Source organism: Coffea arabica, chromosome 4e (genome assembly GCF_036785885.1).
Source record: "Coffea arabica cultivar ET-39 chromosome 4e, Coffea Arabica ET-39 HiFi, whole genome shotgun sequence".
Lineage (NCBI taxonomy): Eukaryota > Viridiplantae > Streptophyta > Magnoliopsida > Gentianales > Rubiaceae > Coffea > Coffea arabica.
This window is the reverse complement of record NC_092317.1, coordinates 5,289,767-5,316,658: the sequence shown is the minus strand read 5'-3', so window position 1 is coordinate 5,316,658 and position 26,892 is coordinate 5,289,767. Positions and strand designations below refer to the sequence as shown.

Genomic DNA, 26,892 nt, shown 5'->3' with positions numbered 1-26,892 from the left:
CAAGACAATTGGGAAGGTTGCAATTAATCACTTTTTTTTATAAATTTCTTGGGGTTGGTTAGAAAATGATCCTATAAAGTTTTATTTTCTTATGAAGGTCAAACTTAGACACTACAAATATTTAACTTTATTCAGCATAAGATTATTTTAAAAAAATCTCCAAAAAAATCTTTCAAATTGTTGATGAGTGTTCCAGAAAGGTGTACAATTTTTTTTTGTCCCACTATGGGGGAAATTGTGGGGAGGGAAGTGGTATTCTCAAATTTTAGAGAGTGCAAACATAAAGCAATTTGCAAAATAACATCAACTCTGGGTCATTTTGTAATTTTTCATGAATGGTTTTTATTGAGTGCGATTTTTTGTTCAGCGGTAAACCGATAACTGGCTCACCTGAATGCAATTCCGCCAATGAATCCAGCTGATACAATCGGTTCGACGGCAAGCAATTGCTAGTCAAGTTCGGACTGCGACCATTCAATCTGTACTTGAAAGCTATGCTCAAGTTGAGGAATTATAACAGGGCAAAAATAAAAAGTATGGCAGACTACAAAAACAAAGTATCAGACAAAAATGGAATTTTTATTAATTTTTTAATACATTTTTGTTTTATTTGTCATTTTAACCTCTTGTATTTTGGTTATTGAAACTTAAACAAATAAAAAATAAATTAAAATAAAATGTTTGTGAAGAAAAAAAAGGCAATATAATGCAAGGTGGAACAGAAACTGAATAGAAAGTAAAACAAAAGACCGATTGAATAATAATTTCGTATAGCCCGTCATGTCAATAATTTCATGGTGATTTAAGTTGCTAATTAATGTTAGCTGCTTAATAATTTCGTAGTGATTCAGTTTAGATATCCCATATGTCTTGTTACTTTCATCATGGATATCATAAACGTTTCAAGAAGATGAAATAGGAATTTTTTGGTTCTCCATATGAACCGGAAATGGACTGCAGTAGGAGTTGTTTTGTAGTCTTATTAAGCTACGCACTCTTTTGTTTTCATTTTCAAGTGTATTAAAGCTACTTATTCTATTCCAAACCAAAGAACAAAACTAATGACAGATAAGATGAAGAAACTCATGACAGATAAGGGAACACACATTTCCACAGGCACTTGCTGCAAAGACCAATAATAATGTGTCTTGACTCTTGAAGAAACAAAACGGAAACATCCCGATTCTCTCTCGATACTCTTGAGCCTCCTAACGTTAAAAACAACCTCTTCAATCCTTGCTCCAATTCCATTTCTCTATTGTTCAATTAGGCATTGCAATTTTTTTCCCGGTTCATGATACCCAGAAATTTGACAAATAAATCATGAAAGTAAGTTGTGCGTCCTCAATCTTCAGTTGCCAGTCACGCTCTTGACCTCTATCCTCCCTGTTTTATGGTTTGAATGGCTTAGGCCTCCATTTTGTAAAAAAATAAAAAAATAAAATCTGGTACCAAAATGTTAAATGCCTGAACTTTAGTCCAAATCCTTCACTAGTTAGGATGGTAGTCGGAAAAAATCGTAAAGACTCGGCACGATAATTTGATCGAGCGTTACACTTCTAGTGTCGGTGTCTCTTTTTTCCCTGTCATGATCTGTAAATTGGAATTGGTCATTGGCTTCAGCGACGTACTGGGACTTTTGTCTCTGCGCTTTCAGTCAAAGTAAACGGCATCTTATCCTTGTTAGTGTAGTCAGCAATTTATCACTTTTTTTTTTAAAGTAAGTTTTAATTAGAAAATTCAGTAGTATTATTTAAGTAATACAGATGATACTGAATTGGATTATTAAACAAGATATTGCTGACGGAAATCTGGATCTTGATGAATGAATGAGGTTAAACTAGGTGTTGGACCCCGCGGGTGTCGCGGGGTGCCCATATTATCTTGTTGTTGAGTGTTAACTGATGGTTTTTTTGTCAAGAAGATGTTTGTGTTAGAGATGGATTATAAACAGGAAAGTAGAAACCATGCATTTTTTATATATACATGATCACTGGGAATTGCAGCTTAATACAAAAGTTAGTTGTTATTTGTACAGAACAAAATTCTAGAAAGCTGCAGTGATTCGTAAACAAAAAGTACAATTTTTTGTTTTACATCCAACTGGAATGTAAACTGTCTAGTTTAGTTTTTGATGCTTTGTGCTTTCAGAGAAATCTGCCTCAAGATTGGATTTTCATCAAGTATAGACCTCAGCTGTTGTAGAATAGACTCTTTGAATTTGCCTGAGATAGCCATTCTATTTGCCAACTCATGTTCTGTATCATAAAAATACAGTTGCAAGTTTGATGCCTTGTCATCATCAGAAGGAAATAATGAGTTCATAAAATGGTATATCTGTCCTTGCACCCTAAAAGTATAGATACCATCATTCCTCTTGCTGAGATCTTTATCATAATGAACCCCCAGAGATGTGAAAACAAACATGTTATTATAACTCCTAACACATTGTCTGAATTCTTTTGATTCAAGAGTGTTTGCTTTATAAAGCTGTACTAATCTATCAGGCATTTTGGTTGGTGCTAATTTAATCTCTCCAGAAGCGCAGCAGAATCGAGGCGGCTCCATGTAATACCGTTTAGCATGGCAGTGAATACAATCTGGAACAAATGGCAATATACTTGGCTCTGATTGTATATGCTCTATGAGCGGTATATTTGTTCGACGTCGATGATTACCTAAAAGTATACAGCATGGCCAATTTCTGGTTATGCAAGAAATAAAAGTGTATTGACCAGTATAAATAGGATATAGGATATAGGAGCAAGATTGAAAATTGATAAGATACCCGGTCGAAGGTTTGAAGATGTTGCTATATTAGATCCTTCGTTTATGGATGAGTTTGAGGCTGAAAATTCACAGTTTCAAATGCAAGTTGAATATTTTATGGAGAAATTAAGTGATTGAGTGAGCTAGCATGTTTCTCTGATTTCATATTGATAGTCAGTGGATGATTTAAAGAACGATATCATTACTACCTGAATGAGGAGGAAGAGGAAATTGGTGTACATGAACATGTGACGAAGCTGAATTAAACAAACTCTGTGAAATTGAATCATCGTTTATAGCTGGACAAACTATATGAATAAAAAAACGATCATGGATCAATGCTATAGGTCAGCAAAAAAACGACACAAAAAAAAAGAGCACATAAGAATAAGGGAAGAATAATACATGGATCAATGCTAGACACAGTTGAAGTTGATGGAATATCTATGTTATCTGGAAGTGAAAACACAGGCAAATCCAAACAGAAACAGCCGACTGCATGTTTAGCTGGCAAATCATGATGAACAGGAACATCAAAAAGATTGTGCTCAGTTGTCTGAGGAGCAGTGGTCATAGGTAAAACCTGCGTTACTCTGGGGTTCAATAGGCAAAAGAGCTGCCTTTTTATGTCGAACTATTTTTCTAATATATCTTGTACGATCACGACGGCTTTTTTCTAAAACGATATTCATTTTCTGAGGAAAATTTACGTTTCCGACCCATATGCAATTGTAGTTAAAATTAAGAAAATTCTGTTATCCATGACATCCAACAATAACAATCAAATCATCTAAAGTTTCTCGAAGCAGACAAAACAAACGTGAATGAAAGAGATGATTACCATTTAATAAGCAAAACGATAACAAACATAGAAAATAAAACACAACGAAGTAGAATAGACTAAGCACTAAGCAGATGAGGAACAAATAAGTAAAGGGGAGATTGCTTTACCTGAACAATAAGCTTCGAATAGGATGGTTGAGCTGAGCTGCATGGAATAAACCGATAAGATCACAGAAAAGATAAATATAACATGGAAGTAGCTTACATAAGAAAAGTCAGAGTCCATGCAAACTAAAAACTTGCAACAAAGAAATGGAAATGATGGGGAAAAGAAAATGATAAAAGCATAACTTGAAGCATACGAAACAAAAATAAGCAAACACAATGAAAGAGCAAAAAGTTCACCGAAGGAACAACGTAATAAACAGCTATATTAGGCGCAAAAGTGAAGAAATACAGTAAAGGAAAACAGGCAGCACCTGATTGAAGCGAGCGAGAACGAGGAAACTGGAAACAAAAAACACCAAAAGCTGGCACAAGATGGAGGCTTAACAGAAAGACGCAGGACAAAAGAGAAACATCTCTAAAACATTATAATAGTTGCTGTTATGCACGTAGAGAAAGTCAAAGCAAAGAAACTGTGGGTGGAAAAGCTAATGTAGATATAGCACACAGAGTGCTTAACTATACAAAGAGCCTGTGCTTTGGTAAAAGCAAGCACATGCATGCATTAAATCCATGTAATGATTGCAAGTCCACTATGATAAAAGAACCAAACGAAGCAAGCATATCTATAATCACCGAACGAACCAAATATAGCTGTAATGCGTAAGCTGTAAGCACGTAAGATGAAATTTGACCCAGTGCAATCTGCAAGGTGTAATCTGTAAACATGCAACACGTAAGGCAAAATTTGACTGTGTAATTTGTAAGCATGCAACACGTAAGGCAAAATTTGACAGAGTCAAAGGAGAATTGCGCCACGTAATGTGAAAGTAACAGAGAAGAACCACGTAAGATCTGATGAGTAGCTTTAATTTAATAATCGAGAGAGTTTAATTTAATGGATTTAATAGGGTAGACAACTAATTATCATTTTGTATTGAGCACATATATGTTATGACATTCAATCTTTTAGCTAACAATAGCTAACAAATTTTATCAATCTTATCTACTCAATCTTAAAACGCAAAAGCTTTAATTTAATAATTGACTATTTTAGTGTAATATTTTTTGAATTTTACTTACAAATATTTATGTTTTTAACATAAATTAAATGATTTAAAGTAAAATGTCCATAAATAGCTAGTACTTTGTTCATGTAATGAAAAAAACCAGTAAAGAGCCGGTATGCTATGGGCAATTTCTTTTTTTTTTTTTTTTTTTACATATTTAATTTATGTTCAATACAAAACCTATGAGTTTCCCTTTTGTAAAAATATTAGTGTAACACTTTTCCAATTTTAGTTACAAACATTTATGTATTTTACACAAATTAAATAATTCAGAGTAAAATGCCCATAAATAACTAATATTTTGTTCATGTAATGCAAAATACCCATAAAGAGCTGGTATGTTATAGGCAATATCTTTTTTACTTTCACACATTTAATTTATGTTAAATACAAAATCTATCAGTTTCCTTTTCTGAAAAATACGAGTGTAACACTTTTTCAATTTTCGTTATAAACATTTATGTATTTAACATAAATTAAATGTGTGAAAGTAAAAAAGATATTGCCTATAACATACCAGCTCTTTATGGGTTTTTTGCATTACATGAACAAAATATTAGTTATTTGCAACGGGCCAACCACTAAAAAATATTATTTGCAATAAAAAGACGAAAAAGGCCAAAATCTCTAGAGAAACAACAACGAAACCAGTGTAAAAGGGTAAAATTGGAATAAGGCGACCAAAATTTAGAATTTTAGTTATAAATATTTATATATTTAACATAAATTAAATGTGTGAAAGTAAAAAAGATATTGCCTATAACATACCAACTCTTTATGGATTTTTTGCATTACATGAACAAAATATTAGTTATTTGCAACGGGCCAACCACTAAAAAATATTATTTGCAATAAAAAGACGAAAAAGGCCAAAATCTCTAAAGAAACAACAACGAAACCAGTGTAAAAGGGTAAAATTGGAATAATGCGTTACATGAACAAAATATTAGTTATTTGCAACGGGCCAACCACTAAAAAATATTATTTGCAATAAAAAGACGAAAAAGGCCAAAATCTCTAAAGAAACAACAACGAAACCAGTGTAAAAGGGTAAAATTGGAATAATGCGACCAAAATTTAGAACCTGTGGCCGACAAGCATGAAACAGAGATGACCCCACAATGAGTTCCATCACACCTACAAAGACAAATGAGGACAAAATCAACCCTCAAATTACAAAATAACCAGTGAAAATCACTGTTGCCAACCCTTCGGCGCTTTATGTAGTTAGAGATACTATTTGAATTCGGTGAAATGGAATCAACACAATCACCAAGAAACTCATCCTCTCTTTTTTTCCCACTTGGTTTTTGAAATTTGTGATAGCATCCTGGGCCCGTTTGCGCCGCCCATCTTATAGTAATTGCTCATGGAGCCAGGACAAAACACACGGGACCATGATCAACTCGACACTCAAATCCTTTTTTTTGTAAAAAAAATTATTAATTGCAAAAGTCAAGTCGTGAGGAGTAGCTCATGAAAAATGTCAAAGGACTTGGTTATAGTATCAGTACAGCTAGTTTATGATCTGATCAAATTTGCATTTCAATTGGTTTGGGTAATTAGCGTTCCAACTTTTTACCTCATCCATGATCATGATCATCTTCTATATCTTATTCATCATTTCATTTTGTTCGTCTGCCGATGGTGATGAATTTAGAAACTGTAGCCTTCTTTACAACTGTGGAAGCTTACGGGGAATAGGATATCCTTTCTGGGGAGGTGATAGGCCGGACTATTGTGGTCGCCAAGACTTTGGCCTGGACTGTGTAGATGGTCAATACACAACCATGCTGCTTGATGATCTGTCTTATGTGAGTTATCGTGTATTGGCAATTGATGCATCAATTCCCAAGATGACCATTGCTCGCGATGATCTTTGGAATAACATTTGTCCAGACCAATATTCATTCCATAACAATGCCACCTTGTCAAACTTTAACCTCAACTCAGCTAGAACTGCAAGGAATCTCCACATATTCTATGGTTGTACTGCTGAGGTTATAGCCAAAGTACAAGTTCAAAGTAATGTTACTTGTTCAATAGACGGAGAAAAGGGTGGAGTTTTTTTTTGCAGATGAATTTGTATCTGGTGTTGAGGGATGCAAGGTCAGCTTGGTTGTTTCGATCCAGTTGGCAGCTTACAATGACCTCTGGGACAGGAAAATCACACTTGAAGAAGCTTTGACTCAGGGGTTCGATGTCGAGTATAATGCTGCCCTTGCGGCCTGCTCTTCATGTGAGGCTTCTGGGGGAAAATGTGGATCTAATTCAACATATGAATTTATTTGCATTTGTCAAGATCAGTCCTATCCGATGCTTTGTCCTAAACATGGTATGGTGTGTTTTTCTTACTCATGTTTTTATTTAAATCTTTAATTTCATATTGCTTTCTTTTGTCCTAGTAATCATTTTTGGGCATGCAATGATATGAACCTTCACCGTAGACAACATCACTCGGAAAATGTTGAAATTTAGTGCAAATAGGATTCTGAAAAGTTTGAAGCAAACGCAAACGTTGGAGATCGTACGCAAACGATTGCAGGTGCTTGGAATTGTGCCTTTTGCACCTCGACCAAACCCAAAACTTCTTCTAAACTAGACCAAAAAAAAAATGAACCTATGTTGAAAGTTCCAGAAAGAATTTGTATCCCTTTTAGTTTTGTACTTCAAGTACCTGATGTTCAGAAAATAAAAGATTACTGAGAAATACCTTTCAAAAGGCAGTCTTTGCTTGTGAAAACATGGTAGAATACGAAACAACATGAATGTGCACTGCAGTAGGTGATGCTAGGAGCTTGAAAAGTTACCTCAATGCTCAAGCTAATTGTCATTGTTTTAGTCAGGAAGGTCAGTAAATAAAGAATAACGTGATGACCACAATAACCTAAAGAAAGTGGCGATAAGCGATAGTAAGATAAAGAAAACTTGTGGCTATTGCAGCAACCGAGAGAGAGAGGTTTACGAAACATGCTATGCATATGTATCAGAATCTGCTGTTAAAATTCAAAAAGGTGTTTTGCTGTCGGTCCTGTTATCCTAATATAGAATTGACCAGCAACTCGTGCCTCTTTTTCACTTTTGGTTGAGATATCTGAATTTTCTGTAGCTACTTCATGACTTAGCAAATGGATTCGAAATGGTTAAAGTACCAAGTACAAAGAAGAACAGCCAAATAACCTTAAATGAGACCAATTGTCACTTGTCTTAGCTCTTCCTTACTGACATTGTATTAGTCTTGCAGGAAAGGGTCATTTGTTGAAGGTGCTCATTGGTATGTTATCTTTCCATCATTGTTTCAAAGGAATTGCCGATATCAGTGATTAAAGAATATTAAGCAGTATCCCTTCTGTGGTTGCAGGAGCAATGATGGCTGGAGTGGGAATACTGTCCTCAATAATATGCTACTGTTATTATAAGAAAAGAAAAACTGATAAACAACTCGAGGCCTTGATCAAGGAATTTGGATCCCTCACACCAAGAAGATACAGCTACTCTGATATCAAGAAAATGACGAAGTACTTCAAAGAGAAACTTGGTCAAGGAGGGTATGGTGAGGTCTACAGGGGAAATCTTTTTGACAAACGTCCTGTTGCAGTAAAAGTCCTGAGAACCAACAAAGGCAATGGCGAGGAATTCATTAATGAGGTTGCAAGCATCAGCAGAACTTCCCATGTTAACGTTGTCACTCTGCTAGGATTTTGCCTTGATAGTACCAAAAGAGCTCTCATATATGAATTCATGCCAAATGGATCGCTTGATAAATATATCCATCATGAGTCTGAGCCCCACTTGGGATTCGAGAGAATGCATGAAATTGCAATTCGAATAGCTCAGGGACTTGATTACTTGCATGGAGGTTGCAACACACGCATTTTACATTTTGACATCAAACCTCATAATATTCTTCTTGATGAAGAATTTTGTCCTAAGATATCTGATTTTGGGCTGGCAAAGTTATGCGCCCGAAAAGAGAGTATTGTGTCGATGTTAGGAGCTAGAGGAACAATTGGATATATTGCTCCTGAAGTGTTCAGCAGGAACTTTGGTGGTGTCTCCTATAAATCTGATGTCTACAGTTATGGTATGATGATTCTGGAAATGGTTGGAGGAAGGAAAAATGCAATAAATGTTCAAGTAAGCAATTCTAGTGACATATATTTTCCACATTGGGTATACAATCTTGTTCTGACTGATGAAGACCTAAAACTGCATGGTCATACCATGACAAAAGAAGAAAATGATATTGCAAGGAAGATGATATTGGTAGGACTATGGTGTATACAGACTAATCCAGCACATAGGCCGACAATGAGCAAGGTTATTGATATGTTGGAAGGTAGCTTGGAGTCCTTGGAAGTTCCCCCAAAACCATTCTTATCTTCACCTTCAAGATCAGGAGTAGTATCTTTGGAGATTACAATGCTGCCACAAAAAGTTTTTTCTACTTCTTCCAGTTCACCTGCTGATTCTGGCACCAGATAAGCATAACAGAACTGTAAGGCTTAAGCTTAAAGTAGACATTTTTGCATAGTTGCGATCTTTAATGCATCAAGGAGAAGTTGTGCAATACGTGGATGCAGACTTGAAAAAGTTCGTCAATCAACCCAAACTTCACTAGTTAAGTCTGCAATAATTGTCTCTGTTGATCACTGGTAAGCACAAGAAAATTGGCTGGATGACAAAGACTCTGATTTTTATGGACTTCTGGCATTTAAATTCAAGATAGTAGGAGAATGACAAAAAAAAAATTCCTTTACTTTGTAACTCTTTTATAGCAAAGAAGAAGATTTCGTAGCGCTGCAGCCCATAATTTGGGGCAGTATGCCGAGATCTGTGGGTTTAATATGAGAAAAGTACTATTTCCTTGGTTCAGTTGATAATGTGATTTTTTCCTTTAATCCTCTCGTGGTTTCCTACTTTCTGTGTGCAAAATTAGTGCGTCTCTGGAGAAAACTCCTCTAATATTAGGAACAGTTGAAATTGTTAGTAAAATTTGCTTCTAACATATCCATCTTTGTGGGGCAGATGGGATAAAAACAGTCCTTAAAAAATAAAAAGAAAATTTTGCAGAGTCTTCAATAGATGCAGGTCATGATTTTGATATGTCAAACCTTGTAATAATCATTTTAGTCAATCACATGATTTACATTTTTGCTACATAGTACACATCTTGAAATGATTTTAAGTAGAACCGGACTCTTTCAATCAGATTTAAGTCTCCTAAATTAGTAGCCTCAACCATGGAAAAACACAAACTCTGGCAGCCTTTAAAATGTAAAATTACAGCTCTGCAATTACAATAATAATGACTTTCCTTTTCATTTAACTTGAACTTTGGTAGATGTAACGGTTCTGGAACAGTTGTTCTCACTTGATGAAACAGTTGACAGAATTTTGTTTTGCTCTTGGGTATATATATAGCTAACTGACATAGTTTGCAGTTCCACAGTGGATAGCATCAACATAAGAGATGAAAATGGGTGCATTGGATACATGTTAATTTGTAGGACAAAAATGAATGAGTGGAATCAATTTAACTAATGCTGCTACATCCTTATATGTACAGCTCCTTTAAGGTGCAAATATCTGGCAGATCGAAGCAAGCAAAATTCAAAAATCACAAAAGGGATATGACATACATGCGACTAGTTAGGGGAAGCCAGGCAGATATTCAGGTACTGGTACTAGTGGTTGTTGAACTGCTCACCGAATTTGTAAGGATTGAATCTGGCGAGCTAGTTAACTGATTAATTTTCAACAATACAACGTCATCTGCTTGATTATCCATTTCTTCTTTCTTTTCTGCATTGTAATCCTTGTTTTGGATTTCCAGCAGTGCTTGTAGAACCTCCTGCATAGTCGGTCTCATGTCCCTCTCATATTGTAGACATTGAAATGCTAACTCTGCTACATCCTCAATCATTGCTGTCAGCTTGTAATCTGAACCATATCCAAGATTATCATCCACAAGTTCATGCAACAAGTGGTTTTGGATCCTGTGAACAGCTATGTTTGACAAATTTATTTCATGCCGATGCCTGGTGATGTCTACTGCTGGCATTGATGATATGAGCTCAATCAACACAACTCCAAAACTGAAGACATCACTCTTATCTGTAAGGTGATAGCATTGATGATACTCAGGGTCTACATAACCTGGAGTTCCTTGTGGAGCAGTTGAAACATGTGTAGCATTAATTGGGAAGAGGCGAGATAGACCAAAATCTGCTACTTTAACACAGAAATTGTCGTCCAGGAGGATATTGTTGGTCTTAACATCTCGGTGGATAACATCAGAGGCATGTAGGTAGGACAATGCACTTGCAGTTTCTATGGCAATGTTCATTCTAGTACTCCATGGAAGGGATCCGGGCCTTGCTAAGGGACCGTGAAGGTGATCAGCAATGGTGCCATTAGGAATGTATTCATACACAAGCAAGAGTTCACGGCAGTGGCGAGAAGTGCATCCATATAAAGAAACCAGATTCCTATGGCGCAAGCGTGTCAAGATTTCAACTTCATTCCTGAAGTGCTCAACTCTTTTGAAGTTGCTTTCATATAATCGTTTCACAGCAACTTCACGCCCATCTCTCAGTTTGCCTAGCCAAAATGTGCATTGGTATATATGTCAATCAAATTGTGATGCCCATAAAGATCAGGCATACAGTAATATTCATGTCTGCTCACCTTTGTAGACAGTGCCAAAGCCGCCATCTCCAAGCTCTTTATTCGGATCAAAACAATTAGTGGCTTCTTCTAGTTCGGTGTAAGCAAAGATGTGTACTCCAAGGTAGCCGCTAGCCCTTTCAGGATCTATCACTGAAGAGGAATAGGAAGAAATGTCTCGAGATATCAACATTGAACCAGAATCGTGGTTTTTGTGCCTACGTTGATAGACAAAGAATATAACGCAAAGAATAAGGGCACTCCCTGCAGCAGCACCAAAGCCTGCAAAGAAATTGTAGGATTTAAAAGGAATTATCTATAGTTATTGACTCTTAAATAAACAAAATAGTTAAAGAAAGGGACAAAAACTCAGTCCAAGGAGGAAGGGGATTTACCAATTCCAATCTTCAGTCCCAAATTTAACCCTCCACCTGCAGTATTCAATCAAACGGAACAATATGTAAGTACCATTTGGAAAGATTACAATTGTTGGTAACATGGTAAATCATGCTGAATAGCGGTTGATGGGCACAATCAATTCCATAACTTTAGGTACAGCAAGAAAAGGATTGTTTTTCAAGCAACACACTAAATAGATCAAAGTATTGAAATAGACAGCATTCAACCAATAATACTTGTATTGAATTTCCAAAAAGTTTTGTTTATCCTAGTAAGCTCTACTGTTGTTACCATCATCACAGGTTTTTGGATGGATATGGTCATCACAGTAACACACAAAATCATCGTAATAAGAACCGCATTCCCCTCCACTCCTCCTGCATTTGCTGCAGCTATCTCCATCCCACTGCAGAACAAATCCTTTCTTCAAAACATCAGTATAATTCATTGCTAACAATCTTTTCAGGCTGTCAGTAGTTACTGGCGCATTCACTGGAGGCTGACATGACTGTTCCGAATAGTTTCGTTGATCAAGGAGTTCAGTATGGAAAACAGCAAAAGCATGATGACTAGCATTACATGCACAATCCAAGGGGTATTTCTCTTCCTGATACGGCTCAGTGCAATTGTAGAAGAAGAAAAGATCCACAGTTTCAGGGCCATAGCTGAATGGAGTTCCTCCGGTGCTAAAATTATGTTGTGGGGCTGGACACTGGTCACTAACATTATACAACTCAGCTTGAGATAGCAAAATTGAATCATTCGTGTAAAATATGTCCCTGATGATATAATCATCATCAGAGATTTTCAGGATGGGGTTTCTGTCCCTGCAGGTGACATTGAACATTGGTGAGCCACAATATGACTCTTGCCTGCCTGGGATCCAGAAGGGATATTCTATGTTCAATCCATTCCCACAGTTTTGAGGCTCGCAAGCACTTGAATTTGTGTAAAAGCATGCAATTCTATCCATCAAAATAATGAAGAGAATGGCTATAATTTGAATACAATGACATTTGTGGGAAGTTCTATGATCCATTAGTATGGAAAAGAAAGAAAATAGCAGAAGAGAGCCAAGGGATGTATGAAGTTAGGCACTGGAGTGCAAGGAAGCATTGGCATCAAAATTCAAAAAGTAGCTGCCTTGATCAAATTTCAAAAGGAAGTGTTAGCTTCACCTTTGGTTTGTTGTACCTTACGAACTGAGGTTTGACATTCTTCAGAAGAAGGACAAATTTTTCTTCAAGACTTTAAGCAAAAACAAAAGAATAATTATCTCACTCTTGGTGAATGAGGTGTAGGTGAATGATAGACCACCTCTTGTTTTTGAATAATTAGTCACCAAGAGAATAATTATTCAAAAGCAAATGGTCTATCATTCAACCGGGGTGTAGGTGAATGATAGACCACCAAGATGACACGATGTTTGACTTCATGAATACCCTAGTACAAGACTTCTTCTTGTTGGTTAAAAATTTTGGAATATTATCCCAGCATAAATAAGGAATACTTAATCCTTGCACCCCTATTCCTAACTTTTTTTTTTTTTTGGAAAGGCTCTATTCCTAACCTTGATCTCACTCTTTATTACTCTCTATTATCACCCCCCCCCCCCCCCCCCCCCCCAAAACAACAAGGCCTAAGTTTAAGCAGTAAAAAATCTTTTATGCATTGAGTAGCATGATGAAACCTCGGATTTTTTTACAGTGACAAATGCTCATTGCTTTTCCCTAATAATAACAAAAATTAAAAAGCCAATGCAGATATGGTCCATGAGCAAAGGTTGAAGCGTGACCAAGTGGAGAACAATTCAGGCCAATGACGTTTACAAACACTACTATATCCTATAAAAAGTCCAAACTAATGATGGGAAACCAATTGCAAATGGAGATACGAACAAACTAATAAATATAAAACGTCAAAAAGTTTCTTTCATATGCACGACTTTGCATGAAGTTCGCTTCAGGGATTGGGTTGGTGAACCGAAAGGGACGAAATGAGGATGGAGGAAGCTCCCCTGGTCAACCTTTTCACATGGGGCTTAATCATGGAACTGGAAAATGACCGTTTACTTGGACAAAGACGACCACGCGCTTACGCAACTCTTCTCTGTCCTGGCTTTTTCTTGCTTTTCCGGTAAGTTCCGATCCCGGGAAAGATGTAATAGCAGTATTTGTTTTCTTCCCACGGAGGGTATCATAATGATTTGATAGCTATTCGGCTGTGCCTACGTGCTCGCTACAGGTGACTTGTGAACTTCTAAAGCGTGTCTAGTGTCTACCATGGACATCTTCAACAATTAAGAGCCCATTCAAATTGTTATTTTTAGAAATTTTTGTAAAAAAAAAAAATTATAGAAATTTAATATATTTAAAATAAAAAAGATGATTAAAAGATGTGACTGTAAAAATTATTTAAGAAAAAATGCCAATCCAAACACATTAATGATCACATTATGATGACAAAGATTGTGATATAAATATGATGCATAGTATGTGAACTCAAGAATGATATTATTGTCCTAAGTATCTTTCCATGAGAATCATTTTATGACGCATTATGATAAGTAGATTTAAAATGCAAAGTCTACTGCCCTAGTTTTATTGAGGCAATATCTTAAGGCACATTGCAACGAATAAAATTAAAAAATATTTGCAAATTTTATTTTTCTTCAAAATTAGAGTATTAAAAAGAGAAAATTTCTATGGGTTGAAGTAATTTTTGAAAACAAGAAAACATAAATAAAGGAAAGAGAAAAAGATAGCCGCTGGTATGTGTAATTTTAAAGATTGTTAGAAAGTGGAGAAATATAAAAGAGTTGTAAGTCAACATGGAGAAGTGATAATGATGAAATATGGACAGAAAATTACAACTTTTTTTTTTTGGGGTCAATGATATGTCAAGCTCGTCTACTTGGTTCCAGGGACAAGGCCATCAAAAAGATCCATTCCCAGTTTGATCTGGGCCTAAAACTTTTCGTCCATCATCTCAAGTCTAAGGGAATTTGCATAAGAAGATTAACGAATGCTAGCCTATTGGCAAAGCCTTTGAGCCTGGTGTTACCCATTACCCTTGTTGGGCTGCTGAAAACCCACTACTTAAATTGGAGATCAAGCCCACCTTAGCTCCACAGCTATACAATTAGGCCCATACAACTATCACCCCAAAATTCTTGGAGAAAGGAAGATAAAGGAATTAAGGAAATCCCAGAAGATCTCATCCACGGACGGTGGACATTTTCAGACTTCAGAGCCAACTAAGGTTTAGAAGCAATAGAACAAGAAAGATTCAATAAGAGATTCAAGAAAATCATATAAATATAAATGTGGATATCATTTGAAAATGAATAGTTCAGAAAGAATCGAACTTTCGATCGATTTTGATACTTTGGATCCTATGGACGAAGACATGGCCTCTCTGGATCCCCTTTAATTTCATTCGGAGGAGGAAGCTTATAAAGATTGTATTGATACCGTCCCCAAGAACCCCCAAGCATGCACTTGACTATTTGAAACATACCACATTGAATGGAACTAAGCCAATTGAGCCTAAATTTCACAAAACACAACAACATATCGCTTCTTACCTTATTTAAATCATAAACTTTCACTGATGAGTTAGAGCTTCCATATGTTTTAATTCTTTTGAAAATTATTAACTGCAATTTTCAGTCCACCTATATCAACCTGGTACAGAGCCAACAAACACTAAAGTACTAAAGCCACGAGTGCAAAAAGTTTTGCATCCTATCCTATTAGTGTTGTGCCAATCTTATGAATGTGCAACGGCAGAAGTGTATCAGTCAGTATCTCGTATATACGGTTTGTTCAGCTCCTCCGCAGTCCAGATTGGCTGATTTGGACTTTGGCCCCTGGAGATTTAGTTAGCTTATGATTGTAAAGAAAGCGGAGTAATTAATTAACCAGAAGACACAAAACCAGCTATCTAGATTTGCCATTAATCATTTTATCCAAGGCCTAGAAGTCACAAAACCAGCTATCTCGTTTGAGGTTCCTTCAAACTGAGAAAACCTTGTTCCTGAGGGGACAGTTCTATTAACTAGAAACCAGCAAGTATTGGAACATGATGGCAGATAGAAAGAATTAAAGACACACACAACTCCATCACTAGAGCATATGAATTGAGGAGTTCCATCGGGGCAAAGGCAGGTAGGTATTTGTCCGAGACCAACACTACCCGCTTGATCTCTCACAAACTAACAAGCTGTGCTATTTATAGTGTACTTCAAATTGATATTTGAACCCCTGACTCAGTAGCTCCTGTAAGCTCAGTGATGCATTGCTTATCAATTGCTCTAATCCCCTTACCATAACAGGGACACTAACGTCCGGTTCGAATCTCTCAATTGAAGCCTCAATAAATAGAGCTAACCCATTCTTCGTATGACCATTACCGGTGCAAGAAAGTTTCAACATTGCCATCACAAGCATAGTACAAGGTAATATCTTGGACATCAGGTCCAGAGCGAAAAAGGGATGGATTAATGGACGTTCTCTGGTAGTTTTCAGGACAAACATCATCCCAAAGATCATCGCGGGCAATCCTGAGGCTTTGATTTGGTTCATTAAATGCTAAGAACCTGAAAAGTTTGACTACTGATAGCTGTACTAAGATGATGATCGTCTTGGTTTCACTCGACCTCAATTCCTGGTAGGCAGCATTCTTGAGACTTATTGCCTCCCCAGAAAGGATAGGTGATGTTGGGTAAATTCTCGCCACAGCTGAAGAGGGCATTACAATTCAAGAATAGTTCATCTTCATCGCCAAAGGATGTTGAGGAAATGATCAAGATGAATATGATGGTTGAGATTGAGTGGAGCAGTAGGGAAGGACGGTTTTGATTATGCATTTGATAAATTTGTTGGATTTGACGGAAAATATGAAATCGGACTTGGTACGATCATGTATGAAGAAGGATGTTGATTTTGATGTGGCCAGAAAACAACAGTTGGAGAAAGTCGAACACCATTCAAAGGAAGAGAGGGAATGGTAAGGTTGCCTGTACTAAGTAACAACTCCTATTTTTCAAATGTACAAAGGTTGACTAGGCAATTGAATTTGACAAAGAAAGGAGTCAGGATGTACATGAGAATAAGGAAACCAGAAGGCGGACTGCTTCATGCTAATTGGATTCTCTTTAAAATCAGCAAAAAGAAAAAAAAAAAAGTATAACCTTTTCGAGATTGAGAATTTATTTTGTTTTATTTTAATACTTTTAGCAGGTGTTTCTTGGGGATAGGACCAATTCCATTCCACACAAGGTTTTTGGACTTTGACCGAGAAAATTTAACAATTTGGAAAAGTTGAAGGGTATAAATGCATAAATAAGAGTAGAAAAAACAGCTGTAAGTTGAAGGGTTTTCTCTTTGATTAATTAATTAATTAATATTCAATCCGAACATAGCAAAATCAGCCGAATAAAAAAAGAAGATTAACTATAAAACATAAATCGAAAGCAAAGACTTCTGAAATTCTACGACTTCCGATGCTGACAGCTCAGACTAATCAACTTGGCGGCATGCATTGTCCGCTTTTAAACAACTGGTCAAAGAATTTGCCCACCTTAACTTCGGTTTCTCCCCGGAAACACCATCACCTCCTTACCTAGCTATGCTTTCCCGTTACCAACAAATTTGTTTCTGCCCTTCTATATATACCTTGTCAGCCGCCTATAGGATACAGGGTACTTGAAACTTTCAAAGAACCAAATCAACTGAACTAAAAGTTGTCAAAGTTCAAAACAAGGGGGAAAAAAAGAAAAGTCAATGCAAGGCTGTGTTTTGACTTCACAGTTCATGCTACTAGTACTAAGGAGGTGAAAATCAGGTGGAGATCAAAATTACTGTATTGGAAGATTCAATTTTCTCTGCCAACCATTTTGATGACAAGCCAAAAAACGCCATTGACTCTGAATTTGTCCATGTACTACCCCTTTTGTGGGCTTGGTCATATAGGTAAGTACTAGGCTTAGCACAGCCTCAACCGGATGCATATCCAAAGTGATAGCACTTTGCATATTTTCAATGCTTTTATCCAAATGATTATGCACTTTGGATATTTGCGTGTGAGGCTGATTTTTAATCTCACAGCTGGAACTATCTAATTCTGCAAAACTCCCACCTGCAAATTTCTTGTCAACCTTCTCTTTTGTACTTTTTCGGTCACTCGCAGGGGGACCATACATTAAAATTAATGAAGTCTTGTAATTCTAAGCAAAGGTAATAACGCGATGGTAAAGGAAAAGCGTATAACACTATGGCAAAGGATTGATATTTCTTACAATATTGTCACTGTAAAGAACCTTTCAATAGACTCGAGAAAGTGCAGCGTACCTTTGCAGTGATCATGCGTAATTGTGCCGTCATTGCAAAAACACAAGAACTCCTCGGTGGTGGTGTTGTTGTGGCCGCAGCGCCCGCCAGAATTCTCGCACCCGGCACACTCAAATCCCCGATACCAATCAAGCACAAATCCAGCGAACATACTTTCCGGAATACCATTATCATTCCGATTAATCACCCCTTCAATCACTGTTACTACTACTTTTTCCTCACAGAACTTAAACCAATCAGGATCAGAAGTAGTACCAGTTTCTAATGAAACAAAGGACATGTTCCCACCAGACTTCAGACAATCCACAGGATAAGCAGAAAAAGGAAGGCGAGGAACAGTACAGTTGAAGTAAAAAGTGAGGTTCAAATCTTGTGTGGAATAGTTTAATGGCAAGTCCTCAAGAGTAAGGTTGTGGCGTGGTCTTGGGCACGATAAATTTGTTGTGACGTCGGCATCGACAAGGGTTAGCTTGTAATCTGTGTAGTTTATATTTTGTACGTGGAAATCAACGGGGGGAAGGTGAAGAGTGAGGTTATAATTGCCGGGAACTGAAGATGGCGTGCAGTTTAGGCCGAAGCCTTCATAGCCACAGTATTGGATGGCCGTATCGTTGGATTTAATCCAAAATGGATACTTGACTTCAATGTTACCGCATTTGGACGCCGGACAGTGTGGCCAAATGGAGGAGTTATTATTGCCGGCGCATGATTTCATGAAAACGAAGGAGATGAAGAAAGGGAGAAGATGGAGGAAGAGGAGAGGTTGATGAGGCATGTTGAAATGTTTGAATGAAGATTTTGGACAAGGATTGGGATGTTATTTTGTCTATGGCTGCTTATAAAATATAAATTTGGTGGGATCCGTGGGGGAGTAGGGGTGGGGTTCGTGTATCATATTGACAGCAAATTCTCTTTGACTTGCTGCCTTTGAAGTTTGACAAATTGTAACTTTGTCCAAATAGGGGTAGAAATGGTAGATGGCTGAATAGGTGTTTGGGATTTTAGTGCAACTTGGATGGTGAAAGTTACAGTACTAATTTATAAATTGTCTACCACTAATTGGTGAACCTTTGGCAAAAGAAAGGGAAGGAAAAAGAAAAAGAGTAGATGTTTATCAAGTAGTCAAATATAGGAAATGCATGCTACTAAAATTAATTTCTGTCCATTTTGGCACCCAAGATGCTGCCTAGCATAGCCAAGAATCGAGAGAAAGTGTTTGGAACTTTCATTTGAAATGTTGCCAGACTAATGGTTTGTTTGGATATCAAATTTTTTTTAAATAATATTTTACTTGTATTATAAACATATTTTTCAATTCATCTTTTATATTATCGATCGCCTTTTAAGTTTACATACATCGCATCACAAAAAGTGCGACAGTATTTATTCTAAATAATATTTCAAATAATACTCTATCCAATATATGCTACAAAGTCCGTATATGAAAAAATCGACCTCTAGAATGCAAAAGTTTTTACACGAAAAATCTTCAATAACCCAAAAAGGGGGGAGACAAAATAACTAATACTACTGTTTGTTGAGGCCAGTTGGAAATTTTCAATTTTTCATTTTCCTTTTCCGATTTTTGCCCCTACAGGGGATCAATGAATTGGGGTTTCAAGGTTTAAAGATCAATAAAAGTCAAAAAAATAAAAAATAAAAAATAAAAAGGTGGTGCCTTCAAATATATCATAAATGATGGCGTGAATGGAGTCAACTCCGGAGATGAAAGGAATGCATGTCAACAATCCACGCGGCCACTTGAATCCAAAAATACACAATTTTCATTAATTAATAAAATAGACATGTAATTTTAAATTTAATATATTGAATCGTGGGATTCTTTGAGATTTCATATAATATATAAGTAATTTGTGTATCTTTTTTTAGTAGATTTTTTATTTCAGAAATCATATTATTATTTTTTTATAAATTATTTTTTTTATCGTTCAAATTTAGGAATTTAAAAAAGAAAGTTTTCGCCGGCGAATATTTACTCTTTCATTTCAATTTTAGGATTATCTCGTTACTTCTCAGAATAGATGAATTGGTTTCCGGTTTGTTCCGCCATCCCGACCGGCGAATCATTAAGATTCATTTTACAACGCAACTCCATTCGAAGTACTCCTTGGAACATTATTATAGTGTTCATATGAAAATCTGTTTTGCATCTTCTGCCATATATTAAATAAAAGTCCGGTCTATGTGATTGAACCATTTTACTTTTCTCCGGTGAATGAATTGAGACTTGATCCGATGAGTGAAGAATGAAATTTCATTACCAATTTGGCAAATTTCATTGATCAATTCCATCTTAGCGTCCAAGAACAAACAAAAGTGCCCAACTTCTTCGTTATTTCCTTGAAGCCGATATTTGTTCATGAGAGAACGAGGAATCCTCTCTATTATTAGTTGAATCGGTAAAAAGGGGCAAAATGTCCTCGTACAAAAATAAGAAGTCGTCGTCTTCGTCTTCGGCCCCTCCAAACTTCATTCGCTTGCTTTGTAGTTCCAGGTCTTCTTGATCAAGAAACCCCACCTGGAACAACAAATACCTCACTTGTACGGCTTACTCCAAGATAAGATTGATTGACATCTTTTTTTCTTCTTCCATCATTTCAATCATGCCACCATGGCTACAGACATCAGACTTTTCCGAATTCAATACAAACAAGAGCTCTTCTATCCGACCTTGGAGGCAAAATACTAAGTAAAAGAGTGGCAAATAAATGTTAACTAACATGAAATTCTACTTATTCTTGCACTTCGTTAATGCATTCTTCTCCACCCACTTTCATTAGCAATGAAGAAGGTATGCTCGGATAAGATGCCCTTGAAGCCTTCTAAGGTTTCAGCCTTTGGCTGAGGACATATTGCGCATATTCTGAACCTCCATATTTGATACAAAAGTTTCTCTTTTTTACTTAAATGGAAACATCTCCTCTTATTATCCTTCTTTAGACAACACAGATAGCAAGATCTGGAATAATAAAGGTGGAATAAAAAATATTCCCAAAAAAATCTCCCTAAGCATTGGTCTATATAGTAGTAATGCTCAGTAGTGCAACAACTTATACACAGGGCTAGGGGAAAAGAATGAAAGAATGAACATCTGAACCTTTTGTTGATGAAAGGTTCATCATAGAATGGAAGTGAAGCTCTCAACTGGATCAGATTCTTCAAGCATGGAAGCTGCCTGGAAGCAGTCTACAGCATCAGCCATCCGACCATCATCCCTATGAACCAAACCCAAGTGGTACCAGGCTGTGCGATTGGTAGGTTCAATCCGTAGTGCATCAGAGAGTAGAGTTCTAGCCAATGGCAACATCTTAAGACCCATCTTACATAACAAAGATCCAAGCAGAATCTTGCAAGGTACATAACTCGGTTCCAATAAAAGGGCATTAGTGTAAGCACTCAAAGCTTCATGAAGTTCTCCACGTCTTTCGAGCATCAGACCTGACACAGTTACAAAAGAAAGGAAAGAGAAATTACTCTTAAGGCCATAAATGGACTGAGCCAACACCATTAATAGAAACCAACCAAGCCAACACTATTATGCAAGCCTTTTTTGGTATTGCAAGTTGCAGATAGCTTGAAAACTATGTCAAGCTTTGCGTGTTAACTATTCAAGCTTGTACCTAACTTCATTCTTTTGTATGTGGTCTCTGGGATTTGCTTATCGTGAAGTAGCTTTTGCTAAGTTAAACAAATCAATCTAACACTGCCTGTAGCAAGTTGAGTTTCAAGTAGTTTGGTTCCTATTTCAACCCTAGCCACTGATGATTTTTGACACCAAGATTTTCACATTTCTACCTTGAACAGACAGAGATGTTAGTCATCTAAGAAAAGAAGTACGAATAACAAAACAACTGAATGACTACTTATTACACAGGCCTTCATCAAACTAAAAGCCAACTGATATTCTAAATCTTTGAAAATACTAGCGCTCAATGGCCTTGCTTCCACCTCTTGGAAAGGTTGTTCGATTCTCAATACATCCATCTAGCTTCTCCACTCATATGTCTTCCAAAAGAATGCGAAATGAAAATTCCACTTCTTTAGCAATAGGTAAGAAGCAATGAAAACTCACATCCTGTAGTATATGCATATGCTATCATAGCTGAGGGTCACGTCCAATCATTTTCAACAAATTTGTCAGATAAATGTGTGATCAACCAATATTAACATATTTGGCAATTTAAAATACAGATGAAGTAGAAATTTCAGTATTAGTCATGCTTCTAAAACTGCACCTTAGCAATACTATCTCTCAATCTATTGTCTAATGTGCTAGCAAAATTATAGTGGCCTTCTGCTCAAGAATCAATTTTGAGCAGATACCAGCCTTGTGATAACTAGCCAATCCTGGTCTTGGATAATCAGAATCATATGGATTTTACTCACAAAAAGTACCAGGAAATGGCCTTGAATAACTGATAATGAATAGAAGACTATATGTAAAAATTCTCAAAGTTTTGTGTCTTGCCTTCAGCGTGCAACGTATCTGCTGAAAACTCTACAAGAGCTCTAGCTTTCCCCAAGCAAATCTCTGCATCCTTCCAATGTGAAAGACTAGAGTATAAGTTTGCCAGGCCATGCCAAACATCATATTCGTTTACTTTATCATCCTCAACCTACAATTAACAAAAGAGAAAACCTGAATAATCCCAAAATGATTAACTCCCCCAATATTTAACAATTAGCATAGCTTAGATGCCATGCATTGCTTCAAACTTCTGGACAAAATGAAGCTTAATACCAAAAGAGAGGGATGCACTATGCAGCATGAAATAGAATTTGTGAAACCAAGAGAGGTAGCAGTCTCCAGGGTACACAAGAAAACATTTAAATCTGTAAGAAGCAAACAGGAAAGTAAAACATCAAAAGGGGAAGTTTTCAACGGCACCTGAGGAAAAACTCTAAGAGGTCCATAAGATTTCCTCTGAGCTTGGACTAATGCAAGCAGGTAACGATAAGTTTCAATGGCATCCGTATGTAGGGACTGGGAAATTTGCAGCTTTGCTTTCATCCTGAGCAGCGGTCCTTGATCCCATTTTGCTGTCTCATCTAAAGCAGCATCAATAACAACCACGGCCTCTGAATAACGCTGTTGAGCAGACAAAACTAAAGCAAGCAGCCTCCAGCCTCTTAGTACAGATCCTCCTGTTGCATCAATATAACGCCTCGCATATCGCAAAGCTGCATTGAGATTTCGATGCTCTGCATATTGAACTCCTAGTTCAAGAATCAGATCAGTGTTTTCTTTCTCTAAAGCTGTTGCGCTAGCTAATGATCTTAGTGCTTCTGATTGAAGACGGGATCTTTCAAAATCTGAAGAAGAAACTTTTGCTTGCTTTCCTAAACAAAGACCTAACACGCGGAAACCTACACCTTTCAAATGTTCATTCAGTCCAGAAGAGTTGGCAATTGCCCTCTGTGCATATTCCACGCCCTCAGCTGCAAGAAAGGTGTCTTCACTACAAATTTTTGCAGCCAACAACAAGGAAAAAATATCATCTGGATCTTCATGTTTGTGTAGAGACTTTCTCAGGAGATTTAAGGCAGTATCATTTTGTCCTGCTCCACTATGGCAGAGTGCCAATGTTTTCCAGCGGTCAGTACGATGAATTACTCCTGGCATGACCTCTTCTAGTTGCTTTGCTAAAACAGAAGTTTGGCCACATAAAGATAGTGCAAAAGTAAGGTGCTCTATAATTGATGGATCCCATTTGATCTTGCCAATGTAAAACTTTCTCATAAGAATCATGAAAAGCAAAATTGCTTCTTCAAGATTGTTTCTCGGGACGTAGGAACCATCAATTTGTACAGCTAAACTGGGTGGGCCAAACTCTACACCGCTATATAGCAAAAACACAGCAAATGCTTTCTGAATCCTTGCACAGCAGTCATTGTCGAGATTCCACTGGCTGAGAAGAGCACGTCTATAAGCAGACATTGCTTCAGAGTTGCATCCAGCTTGCTTCCAAAGCTCTGGAAGGAGCTCAACTGCATGGCTAACTGTTTCTTGCAACTTACTGTCAACTAATACATCAGGTATGCCATCACAGAATATCTTCTCTACTGCATCAAGTACACTTTTACACTCCTGAGCAGCTTCTACAAAATCCCAGCAAAACGAAGTTCTGTAAATAACAAATCAAGGAATTATAAATGAACAGAACTCTACATCTAATTCTTTATACAACTGGGAATCACTATATGATTAGCAAGTGGAGAGATGAAAATGGCAGGTACATTTCCACAGAAGTCTGAAATAAATTTTGGTTTAATTTATGTACCATTTACTCTGCCAAGCTTTTGAAGAGATTTTGCTTTTAAGTACACAGCCTCAAGGACAAGGCTTGCAGCATGCTGTGAGCCAGCATGAACAGAATCAGAGCGAGATCGGCCCTTCTTCGAAGGCGGCTTCTCAGCCTGAGGTTGCATCCTCTGTATAGCAGCCTGAAGATCAATACCATCAAAAACCCGTAGCGCACCTTCAACATTTCCTCTTTGATATTCTAACCTTCCAAGAAGAGCTCTTGCTTCCTATAACAAAATGACCGATCCATTATCCTGATGCATTGTAGATAAATTAATCTAGAAAAAGCTGCACAGTGACATGAGTAATGACAATCCAAGACATACTAATATTAATGCAATGATGACATATATTTTGGAAATGCATGGACAAACCAAAATGCTATGGGATCTGTTTCTTTTACTGCATAAATGTCAAACTACAGAAACCACAAAAGGTTCCATACCATTACTATTCAGCTAATATGCAGACCTTCCACACATGCTTAAAGGGTGTTAGGAGAATAAAAGGCTTTCTGTGAACTGCTCATCACAGCTCCACATTAAACCATTGGCTAAAAATGCAGAGTATTTAGATGCATACTAGGTTTAGTAAAAAGCATCTGTACTGTAAAAGCCACTTTAGAAGGCATAAGCTATATACTGCAAACACTAGATTGCTAGTACCAACAACTACTGCATCATTAGTAACTTCTTGATTTGCAAGGACCACATTGGTTACACAACCAACCGATTGTAAGGCCAAACAAATGCATAAATAATTCTTCATGTATATGACTTAAATTGTTTGATCTACACAACAACCACCTCAAGTTTCATTCGTCGCATCATATACACATAAACCAGACAACATATCACAAGCCACACCATGAACATTCAACTGAACAGACGACTTCAAAGTTAGGATTCCAACCTCAAAATTGAGTGATAAGCCTTCACGTAAGGCAGATTCAGCCTCCTGAATATTGCCCTCATCGAGCTTGGCTTCTACTACAGTTGTCTGCATACAAATCCCATTTGCACATACTTGGCGGACAGATGGATCAATCTCAAGCTGACCAAATTCTTCGGATTCCCCTTCAGACATTTCTGACTTCTCCCTATGCTCACTATAACAAACAAAAACAGCAGCGTCCCATCATCTTTTAGTCCCTTCAAACAACCACCCCATGATCACATATAAAAACCCTCATCAATTATAACTCCAATTACGCATCAAGTTTTTACGAGGATAACAAAAAATAAATAAACAAATAAAGAAGCTGCTTGCTTGGTACATGTATACTCATATAACTCAAAAATACACAATTGCACGTGTATTCCTATAGATTCCAAAAGATTATGGGGGTGTCATAGTTGTGGGACATCAATTTAATAGAACCCTTTTCATTTTGGACTAATTTATCCAAAAAAGAGAGCTTTTTTTTTTTGTTTCCTGCAAAAACAAAAGCATTAGTTCGTTACAATGAAACATTAGAACTTGATATAGCACAATTAAATTTGTGTTTATGAATCTACAGACAAAATGGTGGTAGAAAAAATCTCTCTAACAATAGAGATTTGAAAAACGCTAACCTGGACACTGGATTGGAGATAATAATATCATTATTATCAAGCAAAAATATTCCAGGTTGCAGAAAACGAGAAAATTGACAAACATTAGAACGTTCAAATGCGAAAAGAGAGAGAGAGAGAGAGAGAGAGAGAGAGAGAGAGAGAGAGAGAGAGAGATCTTTTTTCGCCGTGCTTTTTACCTCTGATTTTGGAGCAGCAGCCAAGCAATGTCCTTCTTGTTGTCTATTGGCAAATATACGGAAAGAATGAGGAAAAAGAGGATTACATTAGAGGAGGAGAAAGGGATGGAAGGAAGAATTCTGGATTCAGCATCAGAGATTCAGAAGAATGAAATCAGAAAAGGGTACTGTTCTATTTCTTTTTTTTTTAATTTTCTTGTTTAATGATCGATCTTTTCTGGTCTTGTTTTTTGAGATTTTGACTTATGACACGAATTTCAACAAACACAATACACAAACAAAGAGAGATGAAAGTGCTACTTTTTTAGTACAACGGCCCACCCTCTAACGCTCACGTACCTTCCCCATCACAATTGGAATTGGAAGGAAATATTCAACAGATTATTCTAATGGGGTAACTCGCAAGAATGCCGGCTTATTCATCTTCTTCTTTTTTTTTTTTTTGGGGGGGGGGGGGGGGGGGGGGGTGGGGGTTGTTCTTTTTCCTTGGTTGTTTTCATTTTTGGCCTTGTTTTAGACAGGGGGAAAATGAACAAATCTTTGCCAATTCACATTCACCATGACCAACTAGGCTCATCTTTAGTTAAGGAAATTTTTTTAACTTTT

General features: G+C 36.9%; 4 protein-coding genes across 7 annotated transcripts; 1 reads left to right on the top strand and 3 right to left on the bottom strand.

The window, feature by feature from the left end:
- Nucleotides 1-1,959: 1,959 nt before the first annotated feature.
- On the bottom strand, nucleotides 1,960-4,100 carry LOC113742859 (uncharacterized). The gene is made up of 5 exons (XM_027270870.2): nucleotides 4,032-4,100; nucleotides 3,721-3,757; nucleotides 2,979-3,077; nucleotides 2,789-2,848; nucleotides 1,960-2,678 (listed from the first exon to the last, which is right to left on the bottom strand). The coding sequence occupies exon 5, from the start codon at nucleotides 2,566-2,568 to the stop codon at nucleotides 2,125-2,127; it is 444 nt and encodes a 147-aa protein (XP_027126671.1). The 5' UTR covers nucleotides 2,569-2,678; nucleotides 2,789-2,848; nucleotides 2,979-3,077; nucleotides 3,721-3,757; nucleotides 4,032-4,100; the 3' UTR covers nucleotides 1,960-2,124.
- A 1,938-nt stretch (nucleotides 4,101-6,038) lies between these two features.
- LOC113742858 (PR5-like receptor kinase) lies at nucleotides 6,039-11,488 on the top strand. The gene is made up of 4 exons (XM_027270869.2): nucleotides 6,039-7,122; nucleotides 8,032-8,061; nucleotides 8,149-9,285; nucleotides 10,357-11,488. The coding sequence occupies exons 1-3, from the start codon at nucleotides 7,104-7,106 to the stop codon at nucleotides 9,270-9,272; spliced, it is 1,173 nt and encodes a 390-aa protein (XP_027126670.2). The 5' UTR covers nucleotides 6,039-7,103; the 3' UTR covers nucleotides 9,273-9,285; nucleotides 10,357-11,488.
- LOC113742854 (LEAF RUST 10 DISEASE-RESISTANCE LOCUS RECEPTOR-LIKE PROTEIN KINASE-like 1.2) lies at nucleotides 8,893-19,112 on the bottom strand. Of its 3 annotated transcripts, none has more exons than XM_027270864.2 (5): nucleotides 18,209-19,112; nucleotides 11,852-11,887; nucleotides 11,478-11,738; nucleotides 10,498-11,390; nucleotides 8,893-9,258 (listed from the first exon to the last, which is right to left on the bottom strand). In XM_027270864.2, the coding sequence occupies exons 1-5, from the start codon at nucleotides 18,981-18,983 to the stop codon at nucleotides 9,232-9,234; spliced, it is 1,992 nt and encodes a 663-aa protein (XP_027126665.1). In that variant the 5' UTR covers nucleotides 18,984-19,112; the 3' UTR covers nucleotides 8,893-9,231. The 3 variants fall into 3 exon arrangements, with proteins under 3 accessions (XP_027126665.1, XP_027126663.1, XP_027126662.1); XM_027270862.2 differs by having other exon boundaries at nucleotides 10,430-11,390; nucleotides 18,209-19,107; XM_027270861.2 differs by lacking the exon at nucleotides 8,893-9,258 and having other exon boundaries at nucleotides 10,262-11,390; nucleotides 18,209-19,106.
- Nucleotides 19,113-21,105: 1,993 nt separating this feature from the next.
- On the bottom strand, nucleotides 21,106-26,666 carry LOC113740582 (protein NPG1-like). Of its 2 annotated transcripts, none has more exons than XM_027268127.2 (6): nucleotides 26,287-26,666; nucleotides 25,446-25,684; nucleotides 24,511-24,760; nucleotides 23,118-24,328; nucleotides 22,698-22,845; nucleotides 21,106-21,667 (listed from the first exon to the last, which is right to left on the bottom strand). In XM_027268127.2, the coding sequence occupies exons 2-6, from the start codon at nucleotides 25,617-25,619 to the stop codon at nucleotides 21,348-21,350; spliced, it is 2,103 nt and encodes a 700-aa protein (XP_027123928.1). In that variant the 5' UTR covers nucleotides 25,620-25,684; nucleotides 26,287-26,666; the 3' UTR covers nucleotides 21,106-21,347. The 2 variants fall into 2 exon arrangements, with proteins under 2 accessions (XP_027123928.1, XP_027123929.1); XM_027268128.2 differs by having other exon boundaries at nucleotides 25,446-25,641; nucleotides 26,287-26,665.
- Between the last annotated feature and the right edge of the window lie 226 nt (nucleotides 26,667-26,892).